A 24,025-nucleotide genomic window follows, 5' to 3' on the forward strand; every position below is an offset into this window, starting at 1 on the left:
TAGCGCCGGGGTGCCGCTAATGCCACACAGTAGCCAGTTAACATTAATTATAAATGAACCACTTAACATTAATAAAATGCAAAGCAAAGCGGCTCGACTAAGGTCACGCTTGTGTACAGTACAATTAGGTTTAAGCGTATACCTGTCTAAAAAATAGCTCTATATTGATACTATAATAATAATTGAACAACTATTAATTGATATTGCCAGTGAAATTAAGAAAGAGAGCAAGTGGAACTTGCTAACTATATACAGCGTTAGGCATACGATATTTAATGCGTAAGTAGATCAATGTATCCCCTAAGCGGAGTTATAGTCAGTGTACAAAGCTTGGTTCCTTTTATAGATTTATTAAAGGATTTTCTTTTACATTTAAATTTACCACTGAAGTGTAGCTTCAGCTGTAAAATATAGAGTTTTCGCTATATAACTATATCCCAAAAGAGTTTGCGTATTCAATGTAAAGGTCAAACCACTTTAAAGTAGCAATTGAATGTAAAACTGTAAATTACATATGCCATATTATCCACACATGTATACTCCTATAACCAGTGTTTAAAACAACCACCAATAAATGCAAACTATGTGTATTCTTGGACGAGGCCGTAGGCATTTTTCAGGTGCAACTGCACATGGGGTCCGTAGAGGCTAATAAAGGTAAGAACCTGATTGTCACTGGGCTGCCCGAATTGTTTAAGAACCTCGGCGGTGCGACACGGATGCAGAGCCATAAAAGGTCTAAAAAGCACGGGATGATCCATTTGGGTGAGTATCTGATAGAGACCTCTGGCTTTTGTTTCCGGCATAAACAGCTTCCAAGTAGCCTCCAAGTCCAGAAGACTTCCATCTGTAAATTCATAGATAAGTTTTTATACTGCTTAGTTTACAATTCAATTTAAATACCTGATCTGTGTGCCTGGAAAAAGAGCATGGGCACTTGATAGGAAACACTGTAGACCACATGATACTCCACATTAACCAACCCTTCTGAATAACCCTCTTCGCTTTGGCATTTCATTTTTTGATTGAACTTAAGGAAGGTATTTGGTTCATTCGAGTCCTATATTAAGAGGAATTAAACTATTTAAATAATATACATTGTCGAAATACCTTGGCTACATACTTTTTCCTCCAGCATCCAGCTATCGCCTAACTGCTGTGAAATTTTAAGGAACTGCTTAGCCTGACTCATAAAGTCTTTCCAGCTCAAATCGCCCATAATGCTGAAAGTAAAAAAAGTATAAATTAGATTGTTAAGATCTTTATATTTTAACAACACAGTTAGTTAGTTAAAAGAAAACAATTAAATTAGCGTGGGAAACAAGCCTAATGCATATATTTAAGAATGTCATGTGTCCTAAATCAACATTAAAACGCCAAAGGTTAAAGCTCCCCAACACGAAATACTTAATCTAAACACAAATCGTTCATAAACGAATATCAATTGCAATAATCCGTAAGTTAGGCGCTGCGCAGATCGCCGTCCAAGGCGGTAACCTGCACGTTCTCATTGCGCCTGACCTGTACAACAGTCACCGTAGCGGCCTTGTCATCAAATTTGCACGTCACTGTGACCTCCCGCAGCTGGAAGGTGAATATTTGCGATCCGTATTTTGTGCGCAAGTAAACAGAGCGCGGATCCGCCTCCAAAATGTTCACGATGCACTGCTTTTCCACCTGCAGCTCCTTTAGCTGGGCCTCGGCATGCTCGTTAAAGTTTACGTTTAGACGATTGCTTGCAACCACCCAGTTGGGCACTCGCACAGCGCACGGTGGCGGCAGAATGGCATTTGCTCCAATGCCCGCATTCCCGGTAAAACCAGCTGCTCCGTAAAGCTCCAGGTCAGATTCCTCTCCGTCGGGCTCCTGCCGGGAGTCGTAAAAGTCCAGGCTGTTCTCATGGGGTCCTACAGAGCTGCGTCCTGTCCGGGGCAAGAATTTTAGTTGACTTCCCGGTTTACCGTCACCCAACGTACCTGAGTCTACGCTCAAGGATGGCGCATCGTAGTGTGGAATGTAGGGCTTGATGTCCAGCACTGGGGTCCCGTCCACCATGTCCGTGCCAAAGAAACTGATGGTGGCGTTCTCAATCTTCTCAATCTCCACCAACGAGAGTCCAATCGGACACGGGCGGTGTGGAGACCGTGTTGAGAACACCCCTACCCGTTCGCCACCGAGACGCGGAGGCGCCACTTTGGCCTTGGGATGGGCATTATTGCGATGGAAGTGATAAATGAGCCACAGATGGGAAAAGTCGCCCAGGCCCTCCAGCGAGTGCTCCGGATTGGTGAAGACGCCGTCGTTAAGCTGGATGATACCGCGAAGGCGACTGCCCACAATCGATTGCCTGGGTACGGCTCGTTTCTCCGGGAAGGCCGTCCGGATCACTCCGATTGGACGGAAGTGGGCGTAGTCCTCTCCGGAGCTGTTTTCTCCATTGGTTTGATTGCTCTGCGGTGGAGGATGGGTTTGGAAGTTGTTGTGTGTCTTTCTGTTGTTGTGTGGGAGGGTCAAACGCACCTGACCTTGTCCCGGCTCCTGCGGCTGCTCCTGCTTCTCGCCGGCGACCTTGTCCTTGGCGCTCTTGTTGTTGCTAGCACAGCCCTCGCAACGGAAGTCCTGCAGCAGACGGTTTATCGTTTCGATGTCCTTGCGCTGCACATGCTGCAGGTTGCGCACTTGCTGCCTGCATCATGGTCAAGGCAAAATCGGTGTGAACTTGAACTTTACCAGTCACAAAAGGACACCATTTAAGTGTCTTAAACGCACCTCAAATTGTTGATCTCGTTCCGCGCAATTGTCAACTGACTCTTTAGATCATCCTCGTGCATTTTCGCTACCGGCGACTCGCACTTGGCTTCAAAACAATTCGCAATTGCAGCGCACCCGCTGTTATTGATAAATATTTACCTCCAATTCGTCCCAATCGTTATATCCAGTTAGAGGTGGGCGGCCATTTACTCACGGCACCGCGTTGTTATCGATTGTCGATAGGTCAGAACAAGTTTAGTGGTGGAGTTTTGGGTGTTTCGAAAGTTTTTACAGACTTTCCTCAGCTCAAGTTTAAATTTACTATTAACGCATTTTAGAGAGCTATGTGCCCACAATTTCTGTACTGACATTCATTGGTTTTTAATAACTCAAAAAAAAATTGCTGTTCGTAACTGGGCAGAATAATCGAGAAAGCAATATGCTAAGCCGGTGGAAGAAAAACTAGGTTTGGCAAAACGCAGACTAAGTACAAGCGAATTACACATATGCGAGTTTTCTTTGTTTACATATGCGTTTATCTGTAGGAAAAAAGCTGCAAATGTAACTTAAAAATCAGGAAAAACTACAGAAAGGTAACAAAAATAACTTAATATCATCAATGCTGTTTATTTAGGCAAACTGCACTTACAAAATCTTCGACTTATTATTGGATCTTTCATCATAATTCAGCAATTACGAAAGATCTCTCTTGCAAATTCCAAAATAATTAAGTCAATATCCTGTCCCCTTAGTTAGCCCGCTGTTCCTTGATATTAATTGTATATATTTAATATTTAATAATAAAAAAAATCTGCACTAGTTTCTTTAGCTAGGCTTATTCATTATTTTTCCCTAACAAAGATTACATTTTAAGTTAACTTTATTACCTCCGAATGTTTGTTCCCTTTTTATGTAAACTATATCTTATAGCACTAAAAGATTTCTTTTTCCAAAACTAATTAACTTTAGGCTATACTTGCCACACACTGAATTTATTATGTTTTAATGATAAACAAGAAAGGAAAGCTAACTTCGGGCGGAGCCGAAGTTTATATACCCTTGCAGAATACTCTGTAAATTATATTCTCCAAAATTATTGATATGATGCATTCTTAATACTCATAAAAAATCCCAACTTCCTAACTTTAAAAACACCAAAGTTATGGCATTTCCAATCGTTCAGTTATATGACAGCTATAGGATATAGTCGGCCGATCCTTATGAAATATGGTAGATCGGATTGATTGGCCAAATATAAAACCCATAGGAAATCCCAGCTTCCTAACTTTACAAACACCAAGTTATGGCATTTCCGATCGTTCAGTTATATGGCAGCTATAGGATATAGTCGGCCGATCCTTATGAAATTTGGTAGGTCGGATTGATTGGCCAAATATAAAACCCATAGTAAATCCCAGCTTCCTAACTTTACAAACACCAAAGTTATGGCATTTCCGATCAATCAGTTATATGGCAGCTATAGGATATAGTCGGCCGATCCTTATGAAATTTGGTAGGTCGGATTGTATGGCCAAATATATAACCCATAGAAAATTTCAACTTCCTAACTTTACAAACACCAAAGTTATGGCATTTCCGATCAATCAGTTATATGGCAGCTATAGGATATAGTCGGCCGATCCCGGCCGTTCCAAAATATATACTGCGTGCAAAGGAAAGAAGGGTGTGTGCAAAGTTTCAACTCGATAGCTTTAAAACTGAGAGACTAGTTTGCGTAGAAACACGCGGACAGACGGACAGCGGACATGGCTATATCAACTCAGGAGGTGATCCTGATCAAGAATATATATACTTTATAGGGTCGGAGATGTCTCCTTCACTGCGTTGCACACTTTTGACCAAAATTATAATACCCTCTGCAAGGGTATAAAAAAATAGAAAACCATTTATGAACTTGAAATACACTTAATTACTCTAAAATTTGTGTCGATAGCCCGAATATACATAAGTATACATACATAGATAGAATCTGCATGTTATAAGTCTCTAGCTTCCCTGCAGTTCCGAAATTCATCACTACAAAAATTCATCACCGTTTAATCAGCAGCGGACTGCGACGCCGGCAGAGCCAAAGGCAAAGTCGGCAGAGCCGAGTGCGACGCAGGCAGAGTCGAAACTCTCAGTCCCCGATCGTAGGAAACGCAGTAAAATTTCCATATCCCTCTCTTACTCTGTCTCTCTCCCCCATAAAATTAGCTGACAAAATGGAGTGGAGTGATGAATTACTGATTAAAGAGTGATGAAAAACTGAAAAAAGAGTGATGAATTACTGATTAAAGAGTGATGAATTTTTCACTGATTAACTCCTAGGACATGCCAATGTTAAATTCATCACTAATTTGTATGAAGATTCATCAGTGATGAATTTTTGGTGATGAAAAAGCGATTAAATGGTGATGAACGGTACTGCAGGGTTGTATAGTTTCCGGGATCTAAACAGCGATTCAAGAATATATACACTTCATAGCGTCCTTCTACCTGTTACGTACTTTTCAACGATTATAATATATCCTTCTACTCTTGTGACGGTTAAAATATAAATGAGCCGTTTAAAACCTAGGGGCTAGGATAGGTACCTTGCTTCTTAACTAACTTAAAACTATATCTCGCTTAAAACTATTAATAGGTTATGAAAGATTAAAATTATGCTTTCCAATTTTATATCATAATATTTAATGCATTGCTAATAAAAACGCAATTTCTTATTAATTTTATCAAGTTGTAATAATTGAATGATGGTCAAGTTATTCTAGTTGTTCTTCTTGCATCATTTTAGGTAGCTGTGTAAAGAGGCTTTTAAGGAATACCCAATATAATTTGGCTATTTATAAGATCAGCTTTTTTCCGTACTCAATATAATCGATAGCCGATAAATCCCAGCGCGCGTTGCTTTTTGGTATTTTTTAGGCCCATTGTCGGGTTGAGAATGACAATCTGAATTTTGCACAGTAGTTTCGATTTGAAGCGACTTATTCTGCCTTATACAAATAAGCAAATTCTTGTTTTTCGAACGGTGTGTTGTTTCCAGCAGAGCTGTTGAATCGATTTTAACCGGCTTAAATTAACTTCAGTTGCCGTAAAAAGAAAAACGCATCATGTCTCGCGGAAGTTCAGCCGGCTTTGATAGACACATCACGATCTTCTCGCCCGAGGGACGCCTCTACCAAGTGGGTGAGTACTCTGGTTCTCACAACTCCTCCGCATCCAATCTGATATTCTCCAAACCCCGGCAGAATACGCCTTCAAGGCCATCGCCCAGGAAAACATCACCACGGTGGCGCTGAAGAGCGGCGACTGTGCCGTGGTGGCTACCCAAAAGAAGGTCACCGAGAAAAACATCGTGCCCGAAACGGTGACCCACCTTTTCCGCATTACCAAGGATATTGGATGCGCCATGACAGGACGCATGGGTATGCACAACTCGAATTTTTGTAGACCCCTGCATGAGTCAAATTGGCTACTGAGTTGGACTATAAGTCGAACTAAAGATCCCGCTTAATACGGTACCGAGTTAGACTATTTATAATCGGAGCTTCTCAGATAATTCGATGTAAAACTTTTTCTCAGGCAGGTTATGGACTTTCGATCAGGACAAATGTACAGGTGCCCAAAAAGCTTCCTGAACTTTAATGTTTATGATCCGATTATATTTATATTTAACCTTATTGAAATGTGTGTACCACAGAAAAGGATGAGAGTTCAAGTTTATTGTCAACGAAAAGGCTCTGCCTAAATGTCGTTATAATTTGGACGACCGACATTTTTGTGTTTTTATACCCTTGCTGAGGGTATTATAATTTCAGTCAAACGTTTGCAACCCAGTGAAGGAAACATTTCCGACCCTATAAAGTATATATATTCTTTATCAGCTTCACGAGCATCGTTTTGTAATAACTGCAAGGGTATATAAACTTTGGCTTGCCGAAGTTTGCTTCCTTTCATTTTAATTATTAGATGGCTGAATAAAATCCTCTCTTCCATTCTTTTTTCTCCCTCAGCTGATTCCCGCTCGCAGGTGCAGAAGGCTAGGTACGAGGCTGCCAACTTTCGATACAAGTACGGCTATGATATGCCCGTGGATGTGCTGTGCCGGCGAATTGCCGATATCAACCAGGTTTACACTCAGAACGCCGAGATGCGTCCGCTCGGCTGCAGCATGGTGCTGATCGCCTTCGATAATGAGATCGGCCCTAGTGTTTACAAGACGGATCCGGCTGGATACTACAGTGGATTTAAGGCTTGCTCTGTAGGCGCCAAGACGCTGGAGGCCAACAGCTACCTGGAGAAGAAGTACAAGAACAACTTGTCCGAGGAGAAGGCTATCCAGCTGGCCATCACCTGCCTGTCCAGCGTGCTAGCCATCGACTTTAAGCCCAACGGCATCGAGATCGGTGTGGTCAGCAAGACCGATCCCAGTTTCCGCATCCTGGACGAGCGAGAGATCGAAGAGCACCTCACCAAGATCGCCGAAAAGGACTAAGTTGTGCCCGCTAGCTATAATTTTGTCATATTTTATAAAGCCTCTCCTTGGAAGTATGGTTAAATACAAAAATGCTTTTGGATTGCATTTAAAACTAAGGCAAAGACATACAAGGTTTATTTCTTTTTATGCACCTTGCCCCCGTAACGCATGACAAAGGCGTTGACATCAAATTTGCGCCGGCAGCCCTGATAGTTCATGTACCGAACCTTTCCGAAAATGGCGCGTTCCTTCCATCCCATATCATGGACACCGCCGATGGACCACATACAGCCCACATAGCCGTTGGGATCGCGTCCATCGAGGCTATACTTGTCGTTCAGTAGGATCGCATACTCCAACGCCTGTTCCGGGGTGGCGGTCCATTCGAGAATCTTTTTGGCCCAATACATGCGTAAGAAGCCGTGCATCTTACCCTCGCGCACCAGCTGCAATTGTGCCGAGTTCCACAGGTCGTCGTACGTTAGGGACTAAAAAATAATACTAACTTATTAATGTAAAGCTTATTGAAAATGTTGCTGCAGTTACCTTCTCTAATTCCTCTAGGCCGTAACAGGGATCTCTTATATCCTTGCGGTGGGCATCCAGGGTTTGATACGCCCACGAGCTCAGACCTTTTAGGTTGTCGTAGTGCTCATTGTAGTAACAAAAGTTGTCCGCCAGCTCACGACGCACAATGGCCTCCTCGCAAAAGGCATCCGCCGAAGCCTTGTGTTGGCCACGGAAGCGCTGCACCTCTAGAGCGCAACGCTGGGCTGAAATCTGCCCAAAGTGCAGCCAAGGTGAGAGACCGGACAAGACATCTGCCGTGGGATCATTGCGTTTATCATTAAAATTACGCAGGCGACGGCTGCAAAAATCGTAGAGTTGCTGGCAGGCAGCCTTGTAACCCGGTTGTGCCCACTGTACCTCGTCTACATCCATGTCGCACTCCAGCTTGGCAAAGGCAGCTGGCCAGTCCACAATTTTCGCCTCTTTGCATCGCGATCTATGGGGATGCCGGACCACCGGTGGAAATTCGCTGAGAAACTCCCCTAGCTTGGAGTTGATCTTGTTGCGAATAGTGCGAGCAGCGTACTCCTGTTTGTCAGAAGTCACCCACAGTGGGACCACATTATGGGCATCGACCTGTACAAGTGGCACATTCTTGGGGAGCGCCTTGCCCACATCATCGACCCATTGGCGCGGCAGACGCAGCGGGGCGAAGTCGCAGACCACGGCTCCTATATCATTGGATTTCACAAATTCCGGCAGGCGCTCCACGGCCGGACCCATTAGCAGGTGGAATGGAATGTCCAGAGTGCGGCACTGCTGTTCCACCTCTTGCAAGCCGCCCATCATGAACTTGTAGTGCCTTATAGTGGCATTTAAAAACTTGGGAACCAGACAAAAAACCACTGCCAAAGGCAGTTCTAGCTTGAGAGCTAAACGCTGAGCGAAGAGCAGGGCCCAATTATCTTGAACGCGACCATCCCGGGACATCCAGTACACGACCCCTCCTTGGCTGGATTCCTCCACATCCTCGATTTTCGATAAAACCCGCACTCGTTTCTTTCGGAAGGAAAACTCCTGGATGCTGGCTGCCGTATCGGCTCGCTGCACTTCCAGGTGGGTTAGGAACTGTTCGAAGTTTTGGTAGTCCGGCTTGGAAACAAAAGAAGCCTTTGAAGGAGAAGCCTCCTCATCTGTGCTTTCATGGCCACTTTTGGGGTCTTCTTTGGGGCTGTCTGTTTGCTTTTTGGAGTTTTTTTTGGGGGGGCCTGCCTTTGTTGTTTTGGCTCGTTTCATCGTGTGGTGCAAAAGAATCTGCAGATGAATGAAATCATTGACTGGCGTTCCAGTAATCTAGGGTAACTCACAATCTTAAAACATTCGCGCCAATAGGGACCAAGTGTCAACATAACTGTGTGGTGGGGTGGCAGCTCTATCAGCTGTTAACATAGTGTAATAGCCTCTTCACACACATGCAGAACAAATGAGGCAAGCATTCAAACGAACATTTTTTTATTGTTTGTTTTTAACAGTTGTTTTTTTTAATTTTATGATAATTATTTGCTAATTTAAAGTTCATAGCTGCACTTTTATTGTGTTTTTTCGTACATAAAAACATTTTTCTCTGACAAGAGGCACCCCAGATAGTATTAATGTTATTTTGTCCTCACATGTAAACACCTGCAATCGACTTTTGTGAGTTTTTTGAGTTTTCCCCTCCATTTCTTATAATGTTCAGTGAGAAGCGCACGCCAAAAGATTAAATTTTTTAATCTTTTCGCTAGGGTTCACCCAAAACTCATTTCCGCAGACTGGCAACGCTATGGAATTTTCTGGTATTTTTTTCGTCGATCAGGAGACCGACGTGAAAAAAGGCTCTCTCTCATGACTGGCGCACGGTTTTCGTCGATCAGGATACTAGGCTTTAACTGCTTGTCAACAAATCTGATGAACTCTCAAACTTTTGGTCACACTGGAAAGATTAAAGTTTTTACGCTAGCGTAATCGTTTGTCGATCAGGATACTAGGCTTAACTGTCGAACACCTCTGATAAAGCCTAGTATCACTCGACGTAACCGTAGCCATCAAGAGAGCGAGCAACAGCTGGCGTTCTTTTGGGCCTTTTTTCACTTCGGTCTGATCGACGAAAAAATACCAGAAAATTCATAGCGTTGCCAGTCTGCGGAAATGAACTTTGGGTGAACCCTAGCGGAAAGATTAAAAATTTAATCTTTTGGCGTGCGCTTCTCACTGAACATTATAAGAAATGGAGGGAAAAACTCAAAAAACTCACAAAAGTCGATTGCAGGTGTTTACATGTGAGGACAAAATAACATTAATACTATCTGGGGTGCCTCTTGTCAGAGCAAAATGTTTTTTAGGTCCAGAATGTACGAAAAACACAATAAAAGTGCAGCTATGAACTTTAAATTAGCAAATAATTATTATAAAATTAAAAAAAACAACTGTTAAATTTAAATTGTATTGTTTTTTAACTTCTTTGTACAGCGGCAGACTTGTCTTGCCAAGGTATTTGATAATATCTTTTAAAGGCTCTTTTCCGCAAATACGATATTTGAATTTTAACTGCTTGTCAACAAACCCAGCTGATTGTCAGTACGACCGTAGCACGCTTAAATCCGATGAACTCTCAAATTTTGGTCACACTGGAAAGATTAAAGTTTTTACGCATTGCAGCTACTTTTCTGGTATTTTTTTTAATAGGGGGCCGGGGGGAAAAAAACGGAAAAAAAGGAAAGTTTTTTCTTGTTTTGTCGATCTGGATACTAGGCTTAATACCAAATCAATATTTAAATAAATAAGGGAAACAGCCATCCCTTAAAATGTTCACAAATTTTGGCACAAACATTGTCAACAAAATGAACTTTCAGAAAATATAATCATTCATGTAATAAAGAAAATTGCTACATACATAAAAAAAAACCAAATTTTTCTTTTTTTCGACAAAAATAGGTATATAACCCCTTAATTTAAGTGAATGCAGTCGCTGAACGCTTTTGCTACTAATTTTTGACATAGCTATAAGCCTAGTACTCAGATCGACAAACGAGTCCGCTAGCGTAAAAACTTTAATCCTGCCAGTGTGACCAATATATTTTGAGAGTTCATCACAACTGAGCGTGCTACGGTCTTACTGTCAATCTGGGTTTGTTGACAAGCAGTTGAAATTCAAATATCGTATTTGCGGGAAACAGCCTTTAAAAGATATTATCAACTACGTTGGCAAGACAAGTCTGCCGCCAGCTGTTTGCCTCTCGGTCTCTCTCATGACTGGCGTACGGTTTTCGTCGATCTGAGTATTAGGCTTTAAAGTCAAACCAATTTTCCTTTAATTTAGGGCAATAAAATAATTTTTAGCTTTAAAATACCATTTAGGGTAGAGGATTAGCAGAAAAAAATTGTTAAATCTATATTTATTTATATAATGCTAGCTTAAGTTTTACAACTATAAACTAACTATATTAAGAGCATTAGCAGCTGAGGCAGGAGCTTAAAATGTGGTCGATGTTTAAATGTTGGCTGTTGCAATATGGGCAAATGTTTGGAAGGGATCTGTCCATGTAATGTGAGTTTGTAAGTGAGGTGTGTCTTAGTCGAATTCGGTTTATAATTATTTGAGATTTCCTGTTATGATTGGAGTGCGAATACGAAAAGCTGGAAGGAGTATTTTTAACGATATTGTTATACCAGGAGGAGGTATTGTTATGCAGGTCGTACACCATTCTTTAATTCTTTGGAAGACAGATGTCAGATTTGTAGAGGGTTTTTTTTTTATTGTGTTAAAAATTGTCTAGGGATGAAAATAATGTTAGAAAGGGAATTGTAGGCAATTAGGAATAGGATAACATAGATGGGGAGCCTTGTGGGATGCCGTTGTCAAGTGGGTAAGCAATGGAAAGTGAGACTCCGTTTTTATACCCTTGCAGAGGGTATTATAATTTTGGTCAGAAGTTTGTAACGCAGTGAAGGAGACGTTTACGACCTTATAAAGTATATATATTCTTGATCAGGATCAATAGGGGAGTCAATATAGCCATGTCCGTCTGTTTCAATACCGTTTGCGAGCTCAGTTTAAAAGCTAGCGATCTGAAACTTTCACACTCGTCCTAAAACATGTGTACGCAGATCAAGTTTTAAAATCGCCCCGATCGGACGTCTATATCCAATAGCTCTCATAGGAACAATCGGATATATGATGATAAAGCTATTGACATGAATCTTTTCAAATCGTATTTTTTTATGCATACCTTGATTAGGGTAAAAGCGCGTGACGATCGGACGTCTATATCCTATAGCTCCCATAGGAACAATATACCTTATTCCTTTCGCTACTTTTTCCTTTTTAGCAATTTCGGCAAAGTCTGCAAGGGTATTAAAACTTCGGCTTGCCGAAGTTAGCTTCCGTCCTCGTCCTGACTATGATTTTACTTAGTATTCGGGGGCCTACTTTCCATTTTTGGAGTTGATGGATGAGGGAATGAATACTTATTTTATCAAAGGCTTTTGCGAAATCTAGGGATATGTTAGAAATTGGCCGTTTTATGAATGGCCATAACTTTTGGGTTTTTTAAGTTAGGAAGTTGGAAATTTGTAGGGGTTTTATATTTGGCCAATCAATCCATCCAACCAATTTCATAAGGATCGGTCGATTAAATTTTATAGCTGCCATATAACTGAACGATTGGAAATGCCATAACTTTGGTGTTTTTAAAGTTAGGAAGTTGGGATTTTTTATGAGTATTAAGAATGCATCATATGAATTATTTTGGAGAATATAATTTACAGAATATTCTGCAAGGGTATATCAACTTCGGCTCCGCCCGAAGTTAGCTTTCCTTTCTTGTTGGATAGTGTTTTCATCAATTCCTCTTAGGTCATTAGAATAAATTACACCTTTGGTTGAGTTTAGTGTGTTGTTGATTTTTTGTTTTAATAAGTAGTGTTCCGTTTTTAAGTTTGTTGCAGTCTTTAACATCACCGCCACAGGTGAAGTCAATTTGTTTTTTAATTAGGAATGGATTAATGCTGCTAAGATCCAGAGGTGGATCACATCTTTTAATTATAAGTTTTAATTAAACCGTTTTAATTTAAACCGTTGGCATTTGTTTGCTTTGCGCACTTGTGATTACTGTTACGATTTGGTAAGTGTTGTTGCTAGTTATACCCGTTACTCGTAGAGTAAAAGGGTATATTGTATTCGTGCAAAAGTATGTAACAGCTAGAAGGAAGCGTTTCCGACCCTATAAAGTATATATATTCTTGTTTAGGATCACTAGCCGAGTCGATCTAGCCATGTCCGTCTGTCCGTCTGTCTGTCCGTCCGTATGAACGCTGAGATCTCGGAAACTATAAAAGCTAGAAGATTGGCATTTTGCATGCAGATTCTAGGAGTTCCTACGCAGCGCAAGTTTGTTTCAAAAAGGTGCCACGCCCCCTTTAACGCCCACAATCGCTTATATACGATTTTAAAAATTTAGATATTTCGGAAAAGTAAAAATGCAGTTTTATTGTGTTTATCAATACCTATCGAAATATAGAAGAAATTTTTCAAATCGGACCATTCGTTAAAAAGTTATGCGTGATCAAAGTTTCTATCTCCATCTCCCTCGCACTCCCTTTACCTGAGTAACGGGTATCTGATAGTCGGGGCACCCGACTATAGCGTTCTCTCTTGTTTTTTTTTGTTGTGTTTTGGGTTTGCTTAAACCCAATTAATGAATTCACTTGTTTTAAACAGTAAATTATTGATTCTCTTAATAAATATTTTGTTTCATTTGAATGTCAACATATTAGATAAAGAAAACCAGTTTTAAAGTGCAACATGCTTGCTGTGCCAGTACAGTGTCTTCTTTATTCTTCAGTAAACACACAGCGATAATAAAAGTAATTATTTTTACTGGTGTAAATGCACTCTTTGATAGGCACACTTTTTAGCCAACCTGCACTTTTCGAATAACCGATTTGCACTCATCGTTGCGGAAGACCCGATGGTAGGTGCTTATCTTCCCCAGCGACGAGATGAAATTCTCGTCATGGGTAATTATGATGAGCATAAAGTTAGACTGGCTCTGGCGTTCCTCTACGATACAGTTTAGGGCATCGCACAGTGAGGTTATATTGATGCGATCCAAATTCGTGGTGGGCTCATCCAAAGCTAGGACGCCACAATTACTGCTAAAAGTCTCAGCCAGCGCCAAGCGGATGATGAGGGAGGCTAGAACGCGCTGACCAGCACTGCAGCGCCCCCGCATCTCGATCTCCGTGTTGTTTTTGGACTGGACCACTCGGTAGTTGTACGTCTTTCGGCGGTCTGCCGAAGCTTCCGTGCTGACCTCGTCAGTCTTCACCTGGATATAGTCTATGTCATTACCGCGATAAATCATGCGCCAGTACTCGCGTATCAGCCGATTAATCTTCTCCATTTTCTCCGCGTGGAACTGGATCAGGGCCCACTCCAATGCCAAACGATGTTGGCCTAAATCCTCGATACTAAGACGGGTCACCATCAGCTCGTAATTGGCCTTGCGGAAATTTTTAAGGGACTCCTTGAATCTGGGCTCATTGATTTCCCGCTTCAACTTGTCAACCTGGCTGTTTATTTCGCCCAGCTGTCCCAGCAGCTCACCTTTTCTCACTGTAGCTTTATCCCGTTTTTTTGTCAGTTCCACTTTCTCCCTGTGAACGCTGTGGAAGTCCAGATTACCTAGTTGCTTATCTAGCGTCTTGCAGTTTTCGCTCAGTTTGGATTCCTTTTCCTGGAGCTGTTTCAGCTCACGGTTGTCCTTCATATCTCGTTCAACGGTCAGCTGGTTAAGGCATTCTGTTTTTAGAGTTTCCAGTTCATCAGTTTTTAAAGAGACCTCGATTTCCTGAAAATAAAATATAAAAACAAATTTGAATTTGAATATAGTATTTTATATTGTATTTCCATTCTTGCCAATTTTCTCAGCGTGTTTCTGGTTCCCTTTATATTTTCATCCAATTTTGTAATCTCATTTTGAAGATCCAGTTTGGCATATTCCTGGGCTTCTTTATTCAATCTAAGAAGTAAATATAAATAGGGTTAAGCAAATTGAGAGTGTTTATTCTAGCTACCTTTGTATGTCCTGATCTGTGCTTTTGTATGAATTATATTTAGAATTCAACTGAGCTAGTTTGACCTTTTCGGTCTCCTTTAAGCGTTCTTTTTCACCTATAGCAGATTTTAGATTTAGTTTTAGAGGGTGTATTTTGGCCTTCAGTTCACTTATTTCAACAGCTACTGTGTTAAGAAAATTATTGAGCGTATCCAGACGCTCCTTAAGTTGTGGAAGACTTTGCAAACCCTCCTGGAGATGTATTTGCCGGTCTTTTAAGCTACAAAAGAGAGAAAACAATATATTTTTGGTGGATTTACAAAGCGCATAGCTTTACCTATTTTTCTTTTCCCGCAAACGATTTAGAGCATCCATCTGCTGTTGGAATGTATTTTGAGTGGAGTCTAACTCCTTGCGGTCGTCCTCTAAACTTTTGGAAATCTCGCTCTTCTCCGCCTGCAGAGCATCCATCGATACACTCGAGTCATAAGAAGCTGGTAATTTGGCCTAAATAAAAAGTATTTTTTTTTTATATCTTAACCAATGTAAGTAACCTCACCTTCTGCTGATCCAGATCTTTTGTAAGCCGACAGGAGTCTTTTAAAGCCTCGTCTATTAGTGTCATATCACCCATCATAGAATTCGCCAACTCCATATTGTGTGTGGGCTCCCCAATCAGAGCCAGCAAAGTCTCATATTCGCTGACGCTATCTCCGAGCAACTCCTCTACTTTTTTCAGTTCCTCTTTCTTTTGGGGCAAGGATTCCTTTAGATCTTTAACCTTAAGAATATTGGGCTTTATGTGCAGTAAGTTCTCGTATTTCATTTGCTCTGCCTTTAGAGCTTTCTCAGCTCTGATGATATTATCGGGCAACTTTTGGATCTCATCGGTTAGCTCGATGGTCAAGTCACAGGCCTCATCCCCAGACATATTGTGATGGCATAAAGGGCAACAGGGCTCTTCACCGATTTTTTGTATGTACCTGGGAAGAGAAAGTAGTTAAATACAATAATTCAACGAGCGCCATCTCGAAAACTCACTTCTTGTAAAGGGCCTCAGAGGATTTCAGGGCGCCATGTTCGAACTGTAGTTTGGAAATGACCGTCTTGCTGCGTTCCAGCAGATCCTCGTACGGAGTTGAGCGACATTTTTGAAAAATCAACTCCTCGCTCTCCTTGAGATCCTTTTCCATGCGGGAAATCTCGCCAATGAGATTTTTACGCTTTATCTCGAACGACTGCTCCCTCAGCTTCTGCGTGTTGGCCTTTTCGTTGAGATCATTGATCTCGTGACGCAGTTTTTCGTAGGCCCCCTGCACCGATCGGCGATAATTGCTGTTTATGGGTTCCTTGAAGAATTTGCCAAAGTTATCCGCGTGACGGTTGCGCACGCGATGGACTTCCTGGTTCCTTTTTTCTAGTTCCTTCTGCTTAAGACTGATTTCGGCAACTAGTTTGGCCATGGACCCCAAGAACGTTAACTGCTCGTCCAACTTCTTAAACAACAACTGCTTCTCGGCAATACTGGATTTCTTCCTGGAGATGACCTCTTTCATGGCTTGCTGGTCCAAATCTTTTGTAGCGCTTTCATACAGTTCATTTACATCAGCAATTTCTTTCTCCAGCTTCTTTAGTTCCTGCATGGAGCCTTCGATTTTTTTGATATCCACCCGAAGGCTTTCGCCCTCTCGCTTGCTGGTTTCTCTTTGCTTCTCCTGGGCCATCACACTTTGCTCCGATTTGGTTAGCTCTATGCGCAACTCGTCGATCTTAGCCTGTCTGCTTCGATCGGCGTTGTCGTTCTGCTCAACGATCTCCGCGATTTCGCAGTGCTTACTCAAAATCATCGCCTCGATGTCCTGCAGCACTTCCACCAGCTTTTCGGGCTCCTCAAGGAGATTACCATCGATGGGCATCTGTAGTTCTCGGCAGAAGTCCTTGATCCGTTTTAGTAGCTGTGTCCTGCAAGTCTGCTCGCTCTGATACCGCTCCTTGGCCAGGCAGTGCTTTTTGTCCAGTTTGCCCAATTTATCCTGCTCAGTTGCACTGGATTTCTTAAGCTGGGAAACATTCTGCTCCGCCTCTGTTCGCTGTTGTCTCATCTCTGACATGCGTTGATCGAAGTTGCTGATCTCCAGTTCCAACTCAACAAGAGAACCCTCAAAGGGGCTTTTGATCTTTCGGGATATGGTGGTGATCTGCTCCTTGCAGTTTTTGTGCCTATCAAGTAGTTGAAAGTAAGTTTTAAAGCCGGTTAAGAGCTGATTAAACTTACTTGGTGTCCATTTCGACCTTCTGCGCTTGGTATTTTCCAATTTCGAACTCTACATTTCGGATTTCCTCCAACCTGGCCTCAATAGGCTTCATCTGCACCTCGCATTCACTGCACTGCGCCTCTATAACGTCGCATTTTTGTTGGGCCCTCTGAAGGCTCATGGTCTTAACCTCCATTTCCTCCTTGAGATAGGCCACATGCTTCATGTTGGCATCTGTTAAGAGTGTATATTTAACCAAAGTTTGTTGCCTTCAGGTGTATATAACTTACCCATTATCTTCAGCTCTTCCACGGCCTCTTTGCGCAGCTTTATGATTTTATCTAAAGCCTTATTGTACTCGGTGATGCCGAATATAGCGTCAAACTTCTCCTTCAGCTTCTTTGCCTCGTCCAACGGCCAACTGGAGTCCTCTTGATGGCAAAACAAGACATTATTGATAATCGCCTTCGAGACGCCCATGAAGTCCGAGATGGCCACATCGATGTCCACGGTGCGTCCGCTCAGAGAGTCATGACTCTCGCGCTTCGACTGACCAGCGCCGCTAAGGAAGTTAATGGTGGAGTCCATCGTCTCGAAGGACACCTTGTTGCGCTTATTGGACACCTTCATAGTGCGGCAGATGGATACTTGGGCGCCTCTCTTGTCGCGGACCTGCATCTTAATTTGTGCCAGCGACTCGTTCAGTCCGAAAATCTTGGGGTCATGGACGAAACTTTTACCGCGATCACTTCCCGGTGGACATTCGCCAGTAAGGGCATACTTTAGACACTCTATAACAGTCGTCTTTCCGCACCCATTCTCGCCCAAAATCAGGGTAACCGGCGATGAAAACGTAATGCTCTACGGGTTGCCAAGAGTTCAGACTATAATGGTCTTAAATGGCCTTCCAAGCTCTTACCTGAAGATCCTCTGAGTTGGAGCCGAAACTCCGGACTCCCTGAATAGACAACTTGTCAATGGATGACATGATGACGTTTCAACAGAATCGTGCCTAAGGAATTGCTATCATTTTAATTTCACCAAAGACGCAATTTTGCCGGGCTGCAAACCAGGGATGTAGTAATCCAAAGCAATAACTTATCGAATCTTGAGCTATATTCAATTTACATTTATTAAGGGCATTCCTGATTTCGATATTTTCTAATACCCTTATCGCACAGACGCTTTGAATCGCAAACACAGGACCACGGCTTACACGCCTGTCATTGCAGTTTTGACAACATACAAACTTATCTTTGCGTTTAAAAAAAAAAATAATGTATATTTCTAAAATCGGTAAATAAATTTGCCATTTATTAATTATCCAAATCATATATTTAAAATATTCTTAATTTTTGTCTAGATTATTTTAGTTTAAAGTATCTGCAAAAAATTTGTAAAAAGGTTATTTAATAAATTTTTATCAAGAAAACAAAGTTTGGCCAACTTCGTCCATTTTGTTTAAATAAATAAAAAAACGAGAGTTGGAGTGACCTGACAGCAATTCCACCAGATTGAAAAATATATATGTAGTTAACAACAAGAAATTAATTTAATTGAAAAGAGTTTTTTTTGCGCCATTTACAAATAAAATTAAAATAGTTCTTTTAAACGTCTTAAATAACGACTTTTTTCCGGTATTGTTTTAATTAGCACCTCGCGTGAGGTAAAATTTAGTACCTTATCTCTGCTGAATCATTTCTACTGTCCAGTCCCGCAATATTTAATTAACTGCAGCGAGTGGATCATTGCATTTTTAGCTGTCAGTCTAGTGGTGCACATTACTTGAAATCAAAAATGCAGAAGGTTGCCCTGCTGTTAGTCGCCTTCCTGGCCGTGGTCCAGTCGAATTCGCAAACAAGATCCGGAATTCTGCGTGTGCCGCTCAAGAAATTCCAGTCGGCCCGCCGACACTTCGCCGACGTAGGTACGGAATTGCAGCAACTGCGCATTAAATACGGCGGAGGCGATGTTCCGGAACCGCTGTCCAACTACATGGACGCCCAGTACTATGGTCCCATTGCTATCGGCTCACCCCCTCAAAATTTCCGTGTGGTTTTTGACACCGGCTCCTCGAACTTGTGGGTGCCGTCCAAGAAGTGCCACCTGACTAACATCGCCTGCTTGATGCACAACAAGTACGATGCCACTAAATCGAAAACCTACACAAAGAACGGCACTGAGTTCGCCATCCACTACGGTTCGGGAAGCTTGTCGGGCTATCTTTCCACGGATACGGTTTCAATTGCTGGGCTCGACATCAAGGATCAGACCTTTGCCGAGGCTTTGAGTGAGCCAGGTCTCGTGTTCGTGGCCGCCAAGTTTGATGGTATCCTAGGCCTGGGCTACAGCTCCATTTCCGTGGACAAGGTGAAGCCTCCATTCTACGCCATGTACGAACAGGGCCTGATTTCCGCGCCGGTGTTCTCGTTCTACCTGAACCGCGATCCCGCTTCGCCCGAAGGCGGTGAGATCATATTCGGCGGCTCCGATTCCAACCATTATACTGGTGAATTTACCTATTTGCCCGTTACCCGTAAGGCCTACTGGCAGATAAAGATGGATGCGGCCTCCATTGGCGATCTGCAGCTATGCAAGGGCGGATGCCAGGTGATTGCGGATACGGGCACCTCTCTGATTGCTGCTCCCTTGGAGGAGGCCACCTCTATTAACCAGAAGATTGGTGGCACTCCAATCATCGGTGGACAGGTGGGTATCAAGTGATTTCAGGGTGTTGCTTTAAAGTTATAAATCTAACCGGTCTTTCCTTCCAGTACATTGTCTCCTGCGATCTGATCCCCAATCTCCCGGTAATCAAGTTTGTGTTGGGCGGCAAGACCTTTGAGCTGGAGGGCAAGGACTACATTCTCCGTGTGGCCCAGATGGGCAAGACCATCTGCCTGTCCGGTTTTATGGGCATGGACATTCCCCCGCCAAATGGACCTTTGTGGATACTGGGAGATGTTTTCATTGGCAAATACTACACCGAGTTCGACATGGGCAACGATCGTGTGGGCTTCGCCGATGCCAAGTAATCGAACAAAAAATATATACTTAAAACTTATATTGTAAACATTATCGATCCTATTGGGACTTTCTCCGAAGAACCTATGGAATATATATGTATAAGCTATATCGTTTCTTTGTTTGATTGCGAGTTGTTTATGCCAACTTTTTGCTTACTTATCAGCCGAATGTTTTTTGCTTGCTATGCGTTTTGATAAGCATTATATTATGTATATGTGTAAATTGCATTTGTCATAATCAGTGGCGGGGCTATTTAAAAAAGAATGTACATGGTTGTCTGAGGAACTTTTTCCACTCAATTAAATTCTATATTGTATTTTTCTACACAGTGATTGTGCAAACAAAGCGAAGCTTTTACCAGTCAGTTGATAACAAATCTCGGGGGATCAACGGCTTTTTCTGTTGTTATTTAATTAGCACAGCTCTACAATGTTTAAACATTTTAAATTAATTTTTTGGGGGATCAGTCCCTTTTTAAGACGTTAATTTGAAAAAGTACTTTTACATTGGCTTAGATAAGGCTTATAAAATCAAGCGGCTTTATCCAAATCATAAAATTTTTTGAAAAGATACATAACCGGCCTTAAAACATAACAAAATAAAACCAAAAAACTTAAATTTTTTTCTAATTTCTTTGTTTTTTATGAATTATCTGTGGATAAAGTCAAAGATTTCCACACCCAAGAGAGGTAGAACCGCTCCCGTTTTCACCTATATATTTCCATTGTTTTGTCGGGCCTATCAGCTACCTCGAGATAACCTAAGACCCAAACCAAAAGAATAAAAAACAACTGGCAAGTGTGGGTTCTTCCGGATCGATGTCAAGTCTGACGCATGTTTGTTTGAGTCGGTACGCATACGTAGAGATCTTTTCGGCGGAGCTCGGAATCCCCCATTGGCTGGCCAACTTATCAATGAAGCTTCATGCGCGGTGACAGTGCCCGTGAAGTGACCTTTGCACTTCGATTGACTCAGCACAAGTAAACGATTGTCGCTAAAGAGGTACTTGTTTGCGAGAACAATCCATATGTTCGATTTTTTGTACTTTTCTATACTCTACTCTACACTTTTCTATAAGCTAAAAATGTAGTACCTAGATTTTTTCCTAGATAAACTAACTTTACATTTTAACGCGTTTTCTTGTCATACTAGGCTGGAAGAAGGTCTGGAATGGAATTTTAAAGTTTAAAACCTTCTTTTAACTTACCATTAAGGCTTTTCCCTATAATGTAATACACTCGATTGCATTTGTAACAAATTTATTTAAGCTAATTAGTAAACTTGAAATCTCCAAAAATATAAATTAGAACTGGACGACTATGGCTTAGTTCCAGTTAGCCAAGTTGAACTGATTGATAGAGAGTAAAAATAGCGGCTTAGTAAATAAGATGACCATTTAATACTAGGCAAAGACACTAAGCTAATAGATACATGCTGGCAGGCGAGCTGTGATTGGTTTTTCCTTTAACCCTGTTGCTGCTGCTCACTTCGGTTTGACATTGGCTGCCAGTTCGTCGGTGGTGGGCGTGGATGTGTTTTCGGCGGTGACAGATTGGGGCATCGGCTGAACCTCTGGCTGAACCTCCACCGTCTTTGCTGTACTCAGGCTAGGTTCGCGCTCCTCGTCAGACTCCGTGGACTCGCGGATCAGCTGCAGGGGCGTGATCAGCTTTCCGCCGGCCACCTTGTACATATCACAGGTCTCGTTCACGTAACGGTTGAAGACGTCCGGCTTGTCGGCGTAAACGTGGTGGCCAGCCCCCGTCACGATCTTAATGTCCACCATATTGCTGCCGCGCTGCGACTTGATCTTTTCCCCCGATGAGGAGTCGATCCACGAGCGGGAGCCATAGATAAATGTGATAGGTATGTCGCTACGAACGTCCTTTATGCGATGGATCATAGGATGCTTGGCCCAGCCGAAGGACTGCATCATTGTGTGGAAGGCAGACTCGCCGCTCGGGTTCTGCGCGTTGCACTGGTGGATGTATTGCGGCAGCAGGTTGATGTCCTCCTCAATGGTGCCCTGGAACTTGCGCATGATGTCCGGCCGCGTCTTCTGCACCACCCACTGTCCAAAGGGACCGGCGGCGCGAAGTGCCCACAGCGGATTGAGCGGGGTAAGGACCCTAGCTATAGCCCGCACCCAGAGCGGTATTTGTTTGCCGTTGGTCGAGTCCGAGGGCTTTTCGGGAAAGCCCCAGGGATCGGCCAGAATTAAGTGCTTGACCCGCTCCGGGTATGTAAGGGCGTAGCTGGAGGCAATGAAGCCGCCCATCGAGTGACCAAGCAGGATCATGTCGTTAATGTTCATTTCCCGTCGCCACTCCTCTACTGACTTGACGAACTGCTTCTCGCACACCAAAGCATCCTTAGCGAACAGCGGTCGCGAACTGCGTCCGAATCCGAGGATGTCCATTGCGTAAACGGGTCGGCCCTTGGCAAAAGCATCCAGGTTCATCACCCACAAGGCAATTCCCGCTCCCAAGCCGTGAAGCAGCACCAGAGGCACCTCCTTGGACTCAGTGTTCATGCTGATGGTCCAGATCTTGTCCGCCTCGCCTACCGCAGGCCCAATGTCCACGAAGAAACCGCGGTAGGGCAGCTTCACGTACGAAAGTATCTTCTTCTCTACGGCGCGTAGCATGGTCGGTGAGCTGGATGTCCAGTTACAAAACCATTGCCAGAGAAAAAATCCTTTGTTTCTGGGATCCTGCAGGTGAGAGATGAAAGTCACAAGTGAGTTCGGGCAGGTGCTAGTGTGATAGAGTGTGTAGTGAGTTCGATGGGCACCTCTAGCCGCTAGTTGGGTGATCCATGTCAGGTGTTCTCTCCCGAAAATTACTTAACCAGCGGCTGCGAGTCAATTGCGCAGTTGTTCGTGCAAAATGGGCAAGGGAAATGGGAATCTTTGTGAGGGATATTCTCGTAATTTCACCAGCCAGGGCCGACTACGATGGGTAACTGGACCTGGACCCACTGCTTACCTCTAGGTCCATGCCCTGGTTGGATCTCGATCCCTGCGCAACTGTGGGTGTCGGCAGATTCGAAACCGAGGCGGAAGTGGGCGGTGGATCCACCACGCCGCCGCTCGCCAATGCCAGCGGTTCGCTCATTATGCTCACGGTCCGGACTCTCAATTTTGAATTTTTTAGGAAGAGTGTGCGGGGGCTCCTAATAACAAAGTTCCGTCACCATTTGCGCGCTACTTGTGTACCCGTCGAAAGTCAAGAGTTTCATGAATATTGACACGAAAGTAAAATCTAATTTGTACCCCTTAGTACTGCCGAGTTGTGATGACTTTGAACTTCTGCTAATGCTCCGCGGAAAGTGCTTTGGTTTGTTCTGAATCGGGTTCGTGTGCCGATGTCGGTGCTATTACATGTTATCTTTTCTAATGGTGAAATACTTATTGTTTTTGCTAATCTGGTAGGAAGAGGCATTAACAAATACAGACGCACAGCCAAAACATGACGGGTGCGGTCACACCATCAGCTGGTCAGCTGTTCGCTCACAGTGTTGATTAACGACTGGGTTAGGGCAGGGGCGTTGTTGGGGATGCGGAAAAGGGTTTACAGCAGACGACTCTTCAATGTTATATTATTAATAATAATATGGAGATTAGCGTATGATTGGATACAAAGAAAGCCCTGTCTTCCAGTAAAAAAAGTGTATTAATACAATATCATTGTACATGAGAAAAGTTAATGGGTCAACGGGTTTTCTTTTGTTAATTTTATCTTAAGGATTTAGATATAGATAATTATTTTAAAAATCTTACCATAATAAAATCAAATACTAGGTAATCACAACAAAATAGAACATAATATTATATTAATACATTTTAATGCACAAGCTATGTTTAAAAAAATGGATATGCAAATGTGTTTTAAATAAGTTAA

The 24,025-nt window shown here is 42.7% G+C and overlaps 7 protein-coding genes across 11 annotated transcripts; 2 read left to right on the forward strand and 5 right to left on the reverse strand.

The window, feature by feature from the left end:
* Positions 1-571: 571 nt before the first annotated feature.
* LOC108052597 (ubiquitin-like-conjugating enzyme ATG10) lies at positions 572-2,961 on the reverse strand. 2 transcript variants are annotated; one of them, XM_017135034.1, is made up of 4 exons: positions 2,911-2,961; positions 1,124-1,223; positions 904-1,060; positions 572-847 (listed from the first exon to the last, which is right to left on the reverse strand). In XM_017135034.1, the coding sequence occupies exons 2-4, from the start codon at positions 1,217-1,219 to the stop codon at positions 582-584; spliced, it is 519 nt and encodes a 172-aa protein (XP_016990523.1). In that variant the 5' UTR covers positions 1,220-1,223; positions 2,911-2,961; the 3' UTR covers positions 572-581. The 2 variants fall into 2 exon arrangements, with proteins under 2 accessions (XP_016990523.1, XP_016990522.1); XM_017135033.1 differs by lacking the exon at positions 2,911-2,961 and having other exon boundaries at positions 1,124-1,243.
* LOC108052596 (tRNA (adenine(37)-N6)-methyltransferase) lies at positions 1,309-2,968 on the reverse strand. 2 transcript variants are annotated; one of them, XM_017135032.2, is made up of 4 exons: positions 2,770-2,967; positions 2,521-2,686; positions 1,977-2,451; positions 1,309-1,922 (listed from the first exon to the last, which is right to left on the reverse strand). In XM_017135032.2, exons 1-4 carry the CDS (start codon positions 2,829-2,831, stop codon positions 1,462-1,464), a joined length of 1,164 nt encoding a protein of 387 aa, XP_016990521.1. In that variant the 5' UTR covers positions 2,832-2,967; the 3' UTR covers positions 1,309-1,461. The 2 variants fall into 2 exon arrangements, with proteins under 2 accessions (XP_016990521.1, XP_016990520.1); XM_017135031.2 differs by having other exon boundaries at positions 1,309-2,451; positions 2,770-2,968.
* Positions 2,969-5,677: 2,709 nt separating this feature from the next.
* Positions 5,678-7,356, forward strand: LOC108052612 (proteasome subunit alpha type-6). The gene is made up of 4 exons (XM_017135051.2): positions 5,678-5,785; positions 5,844-5,943; positions 6,006-6,182; positions 6,771-7,356. The coding sequence occupies exons 2-4, from the start codon at positions 5,868-5,870 to the stop codon at positions 7,250-7,252; spliced, it is 735 nt and encodes a 244-aa protein (XP_016990540.1). The 5' UTR covers positions 5,678-5,785; positions 5,844-5,867; the 3' UTR covers positions 7,253-7,356.
* Positions 7,328-9,224, reverse strand: LOC108052611 (deoxyribodipyrimidine photo-lyase-like). Its single transcript, XM_017135049.2, has 3 exons — positions 9,112-9,224; positions 7,781-9,058; positions 7,328-7,722 (listed from the first exon to the last, which is right to left on the reverse strand). Exons 1-3 carry the CDS (start codon positions 9,151-9,153, stop codon positions 7,369-7,371), a joined length of 1,674 nt encoding a protein of 557 aa, XP_016990538.2. The 5' UTR covers positions 9,154-9,224; the 3' UTR covers positions 7,328-7,368.
* Positions 9,225-13,572: 4,348 nt separating this feature from the next.
* LOC108052610 (DNA repair protein RAD50) lies at positions 13,573-18,179 on the reverse strand. The gene is made up of 9 exons (XM_017135048.1): positions 18,016-18,179; positions 17,387-17,957; positions 17,117-17,330; positions 15,883-17,061; positions 15,401-15,824; positions 15,179-15,348; positions 14,861-15,121; positions 14,703-14,805; positions 13,573-14,634 (listed from the first exon to the last, which is right to left on the reverse strand). The coding sequence occupies exons 1-9, from the start codon at positions 18,082-18,084 to the stop codon at positions 13,696-13,698; spliced, it is 3,930 nt and encodes a 1,309-aa protein (XP_016990537.1). The 5' UTR covers positions 18,085-18,179; the 3' UTR covers positions 13,573-13,695.
* Positions 18,180-18,780: 601 nt separating this feature from the next.
* Positions 18,781-20,229, forward strand: LOC108052616 (lysosomal aspartic protease). Its single transcript, XM_017135055.2, has 2 exons — positions 18,781-19,805; positions 19,871-20,229. Exons 1-2 carry the CDS (start codon positions 18,894-18,896, stop codon positions 20,129-20,131), a joined length of 1,173 nt encoding a protein of 390 aa, XP_016990544.1. The 5' UTR covers positions 18,781-18,893; the 3' UTR covers positions 20,132-20,229.
* Positions 20,230-21,365: 1,136 nt separating this feature from the next.
* LOC108052617 ((Lyso)-N-acylphosphatidylethanolamine lipase) lies at positions 21,366-23,575 on the reverse strand. 3 transcript variants are annotated; one of them, XM_017135056.2, is made up of 2 exons: positions 23,111-23,575; positions 21,366-22,836 (listed from the first exon to the last, which is right to left on the reverse strand). In XM_017135056.2, the coding sequence occupies exons 1-2, from the start codon at positions 23,237-23,239 to the stop codon at positions 21,607-21,609; spliced, it is 1,359 nt and encodes a 452-aa protein (XP_016990545.1). In that variant the 5' UTR covers positions 23,240-23,575; the 3' UTR covers positions 21,366-21,606. The 3 variants fall into 3 exon arrangements, with proteins under 3 accessions (XP_016990545.1, XP_016990546.1, XP_016990547.1); XM_017135057.2 differs by having other exon boundaries at positions 23,398-23,574; XM_017135058.1 differs by lacking the exon at positions 23,111-23,575 and adding an exon at positions 22,917-23,025.
* Between the last annotated feature and the right edge of the window lie 450 nt (positions 23,576-24,025).

The sequence above is a fragment of the Drosophila rhopaloa genome, unplaced genomic scaffold (genome assembly GCF_018152115.1).
Source record: "Drosophila rhopaloa isolate 14029-0021.01 unplaced genomic scaffold, ASM1815211v1 contig_69, whole genome shotgun sequence".
NCBI classification, from domain to species: Eukaryota; Metazoa; Arthropoda; class Insecta; order Diptera; family Drosophilidae; genus Drosophila; species Drosophila rhopaloa.

Bases quoted from the DNA above. Each gene is read 5' to 3' on its own strand.
- LOC108052597 (XM_017135034.1), bottom strand. From the start codon at position 1,219: ATGGGCGATTTGAGCTGGAAAGACTTTATGAGTCAGGCTAAGCAGTTC. The intron at 1,061-1,123 runs GTATGTAGCCAA...CTCTTAATATAG, and splicing joins GCTGGATGCTGGAGGAAAAA to GACTCGAATGAACCAAATAC. The intron at 848-903 runs GTATTTAAATTG...ATGAATTTACAG, and splicing joins TTTCCAGGCACACAGATCAG to ATGGAAGTCTTCTGGACTTG.
- LOC108052596 (XM_017135031.2), bottom strand. From the start codon at position 2,831: ATGCACGAGGATGATCTAAAGAGTCAGTTGACAATTGCGCGGAACGAG. The intron at 2,687-2,769 runs GTGCGTTTAAGA...ACCATGATGCAG, and splicing joins AACGAGATCAACAATTTGAG to GCAGCAAGTGCGCAACCTGC. The intron at 2,452-2,520 runs GTGCGTTTGACC...CCTCCACCGCAG, and splicing joins AGGAGCCGGGACAAGGTCAG to AGCAATCAAACCAATGGAGA.
- LOC108052612 (XM_017135051.2), top strand. From the start codon at position 5,868: ATGTCTCGCGGAAGTTCAGCCGGCTTTGATAGACACATCACGATCTTC. The intron at 5,944-6,005 runs GTGAGTACTCTG...AAACCCCGGCAG, and splicing joins GGGACGCCTCTACCAAGTGG to AATACGCCTTCAAGGCCATC. The intron at 6,183-6,770 runs GTATGCACAACT...TTTCTCCCTCAG, and splicing joins CGCCATGACAGGACGCATGG to CTGATTCCCGCTCGCAGGTG.
- LOC108052611 (XM_017135049.2), bottom strand. From the start codon at position 9,153: ATGTTGACACTTGGTCCCTATTGGCGCGAATGTTTTAAGATT. The intron at 9,059-9,111 runs GTGAGTTACCCT...ATTCATCTGCAG, and splicing joins GGCGCGAATGTTTTAAGATT to ATTCTTTTGCACCACACGAT. The intron at 7,723-7,780 runs GTAACTGCAGCA...ATTATTTTTTAG, and splicing joins GCCTAGAGGAATTAGAGAAG to TCCCTAACGTACGACGACCT.
- LOC108052610 (XM_017135048.1), bottom strand. From the start codon at position 18,084: ATGTCATCCATTGACAAGTTGTCTATTCAGGGAGTCCGGAGTTTCGGC. The intron at 17,062-17,116 runs GTAAGTTTAATC...ACTACTTGATAG, and splicing joins AAGGTCGAAATGGACACCAA to GCACAAAAACTGCAAGGAGC. The intron at 15,825-15,882 runs GTGAGTTTTCGA...TTCTCTTCCCAG, and splicing joins TCTGAGGCCCTTTACAAGAA to GTACATACAAAAAATCGGTG.
- LOC108052616 (XM_017135055.2), top strand. From the start codon at position 18,894: ATGCAGAAGGTTGCCCTGCTGTTAGTCGCCTTCCTGGCCGTGGTCCAG. The intron at 19,806-19,870 runs GTGGGTATCAAG...CTTTCCTTCCAG, and splicing joins CTCCAATCATCGGTGGACAG to TACATTGTCTCCTGCGATCT.
- LOC108052617 (XM_017135056.2), bottom strand. From the start codon at position 23,239: ATGAGCGAACCGCTGGCATTGGCGAGCGGCGGCGTGGTGGATCCACCG. The intron at 22,837-23,110 runs GTAAGCAGTGGG...TCTCACCTGCAG, and splicing joins ACCAGGGCATGGACCTAGAG to GATCCCAGAAACAAAGGATT.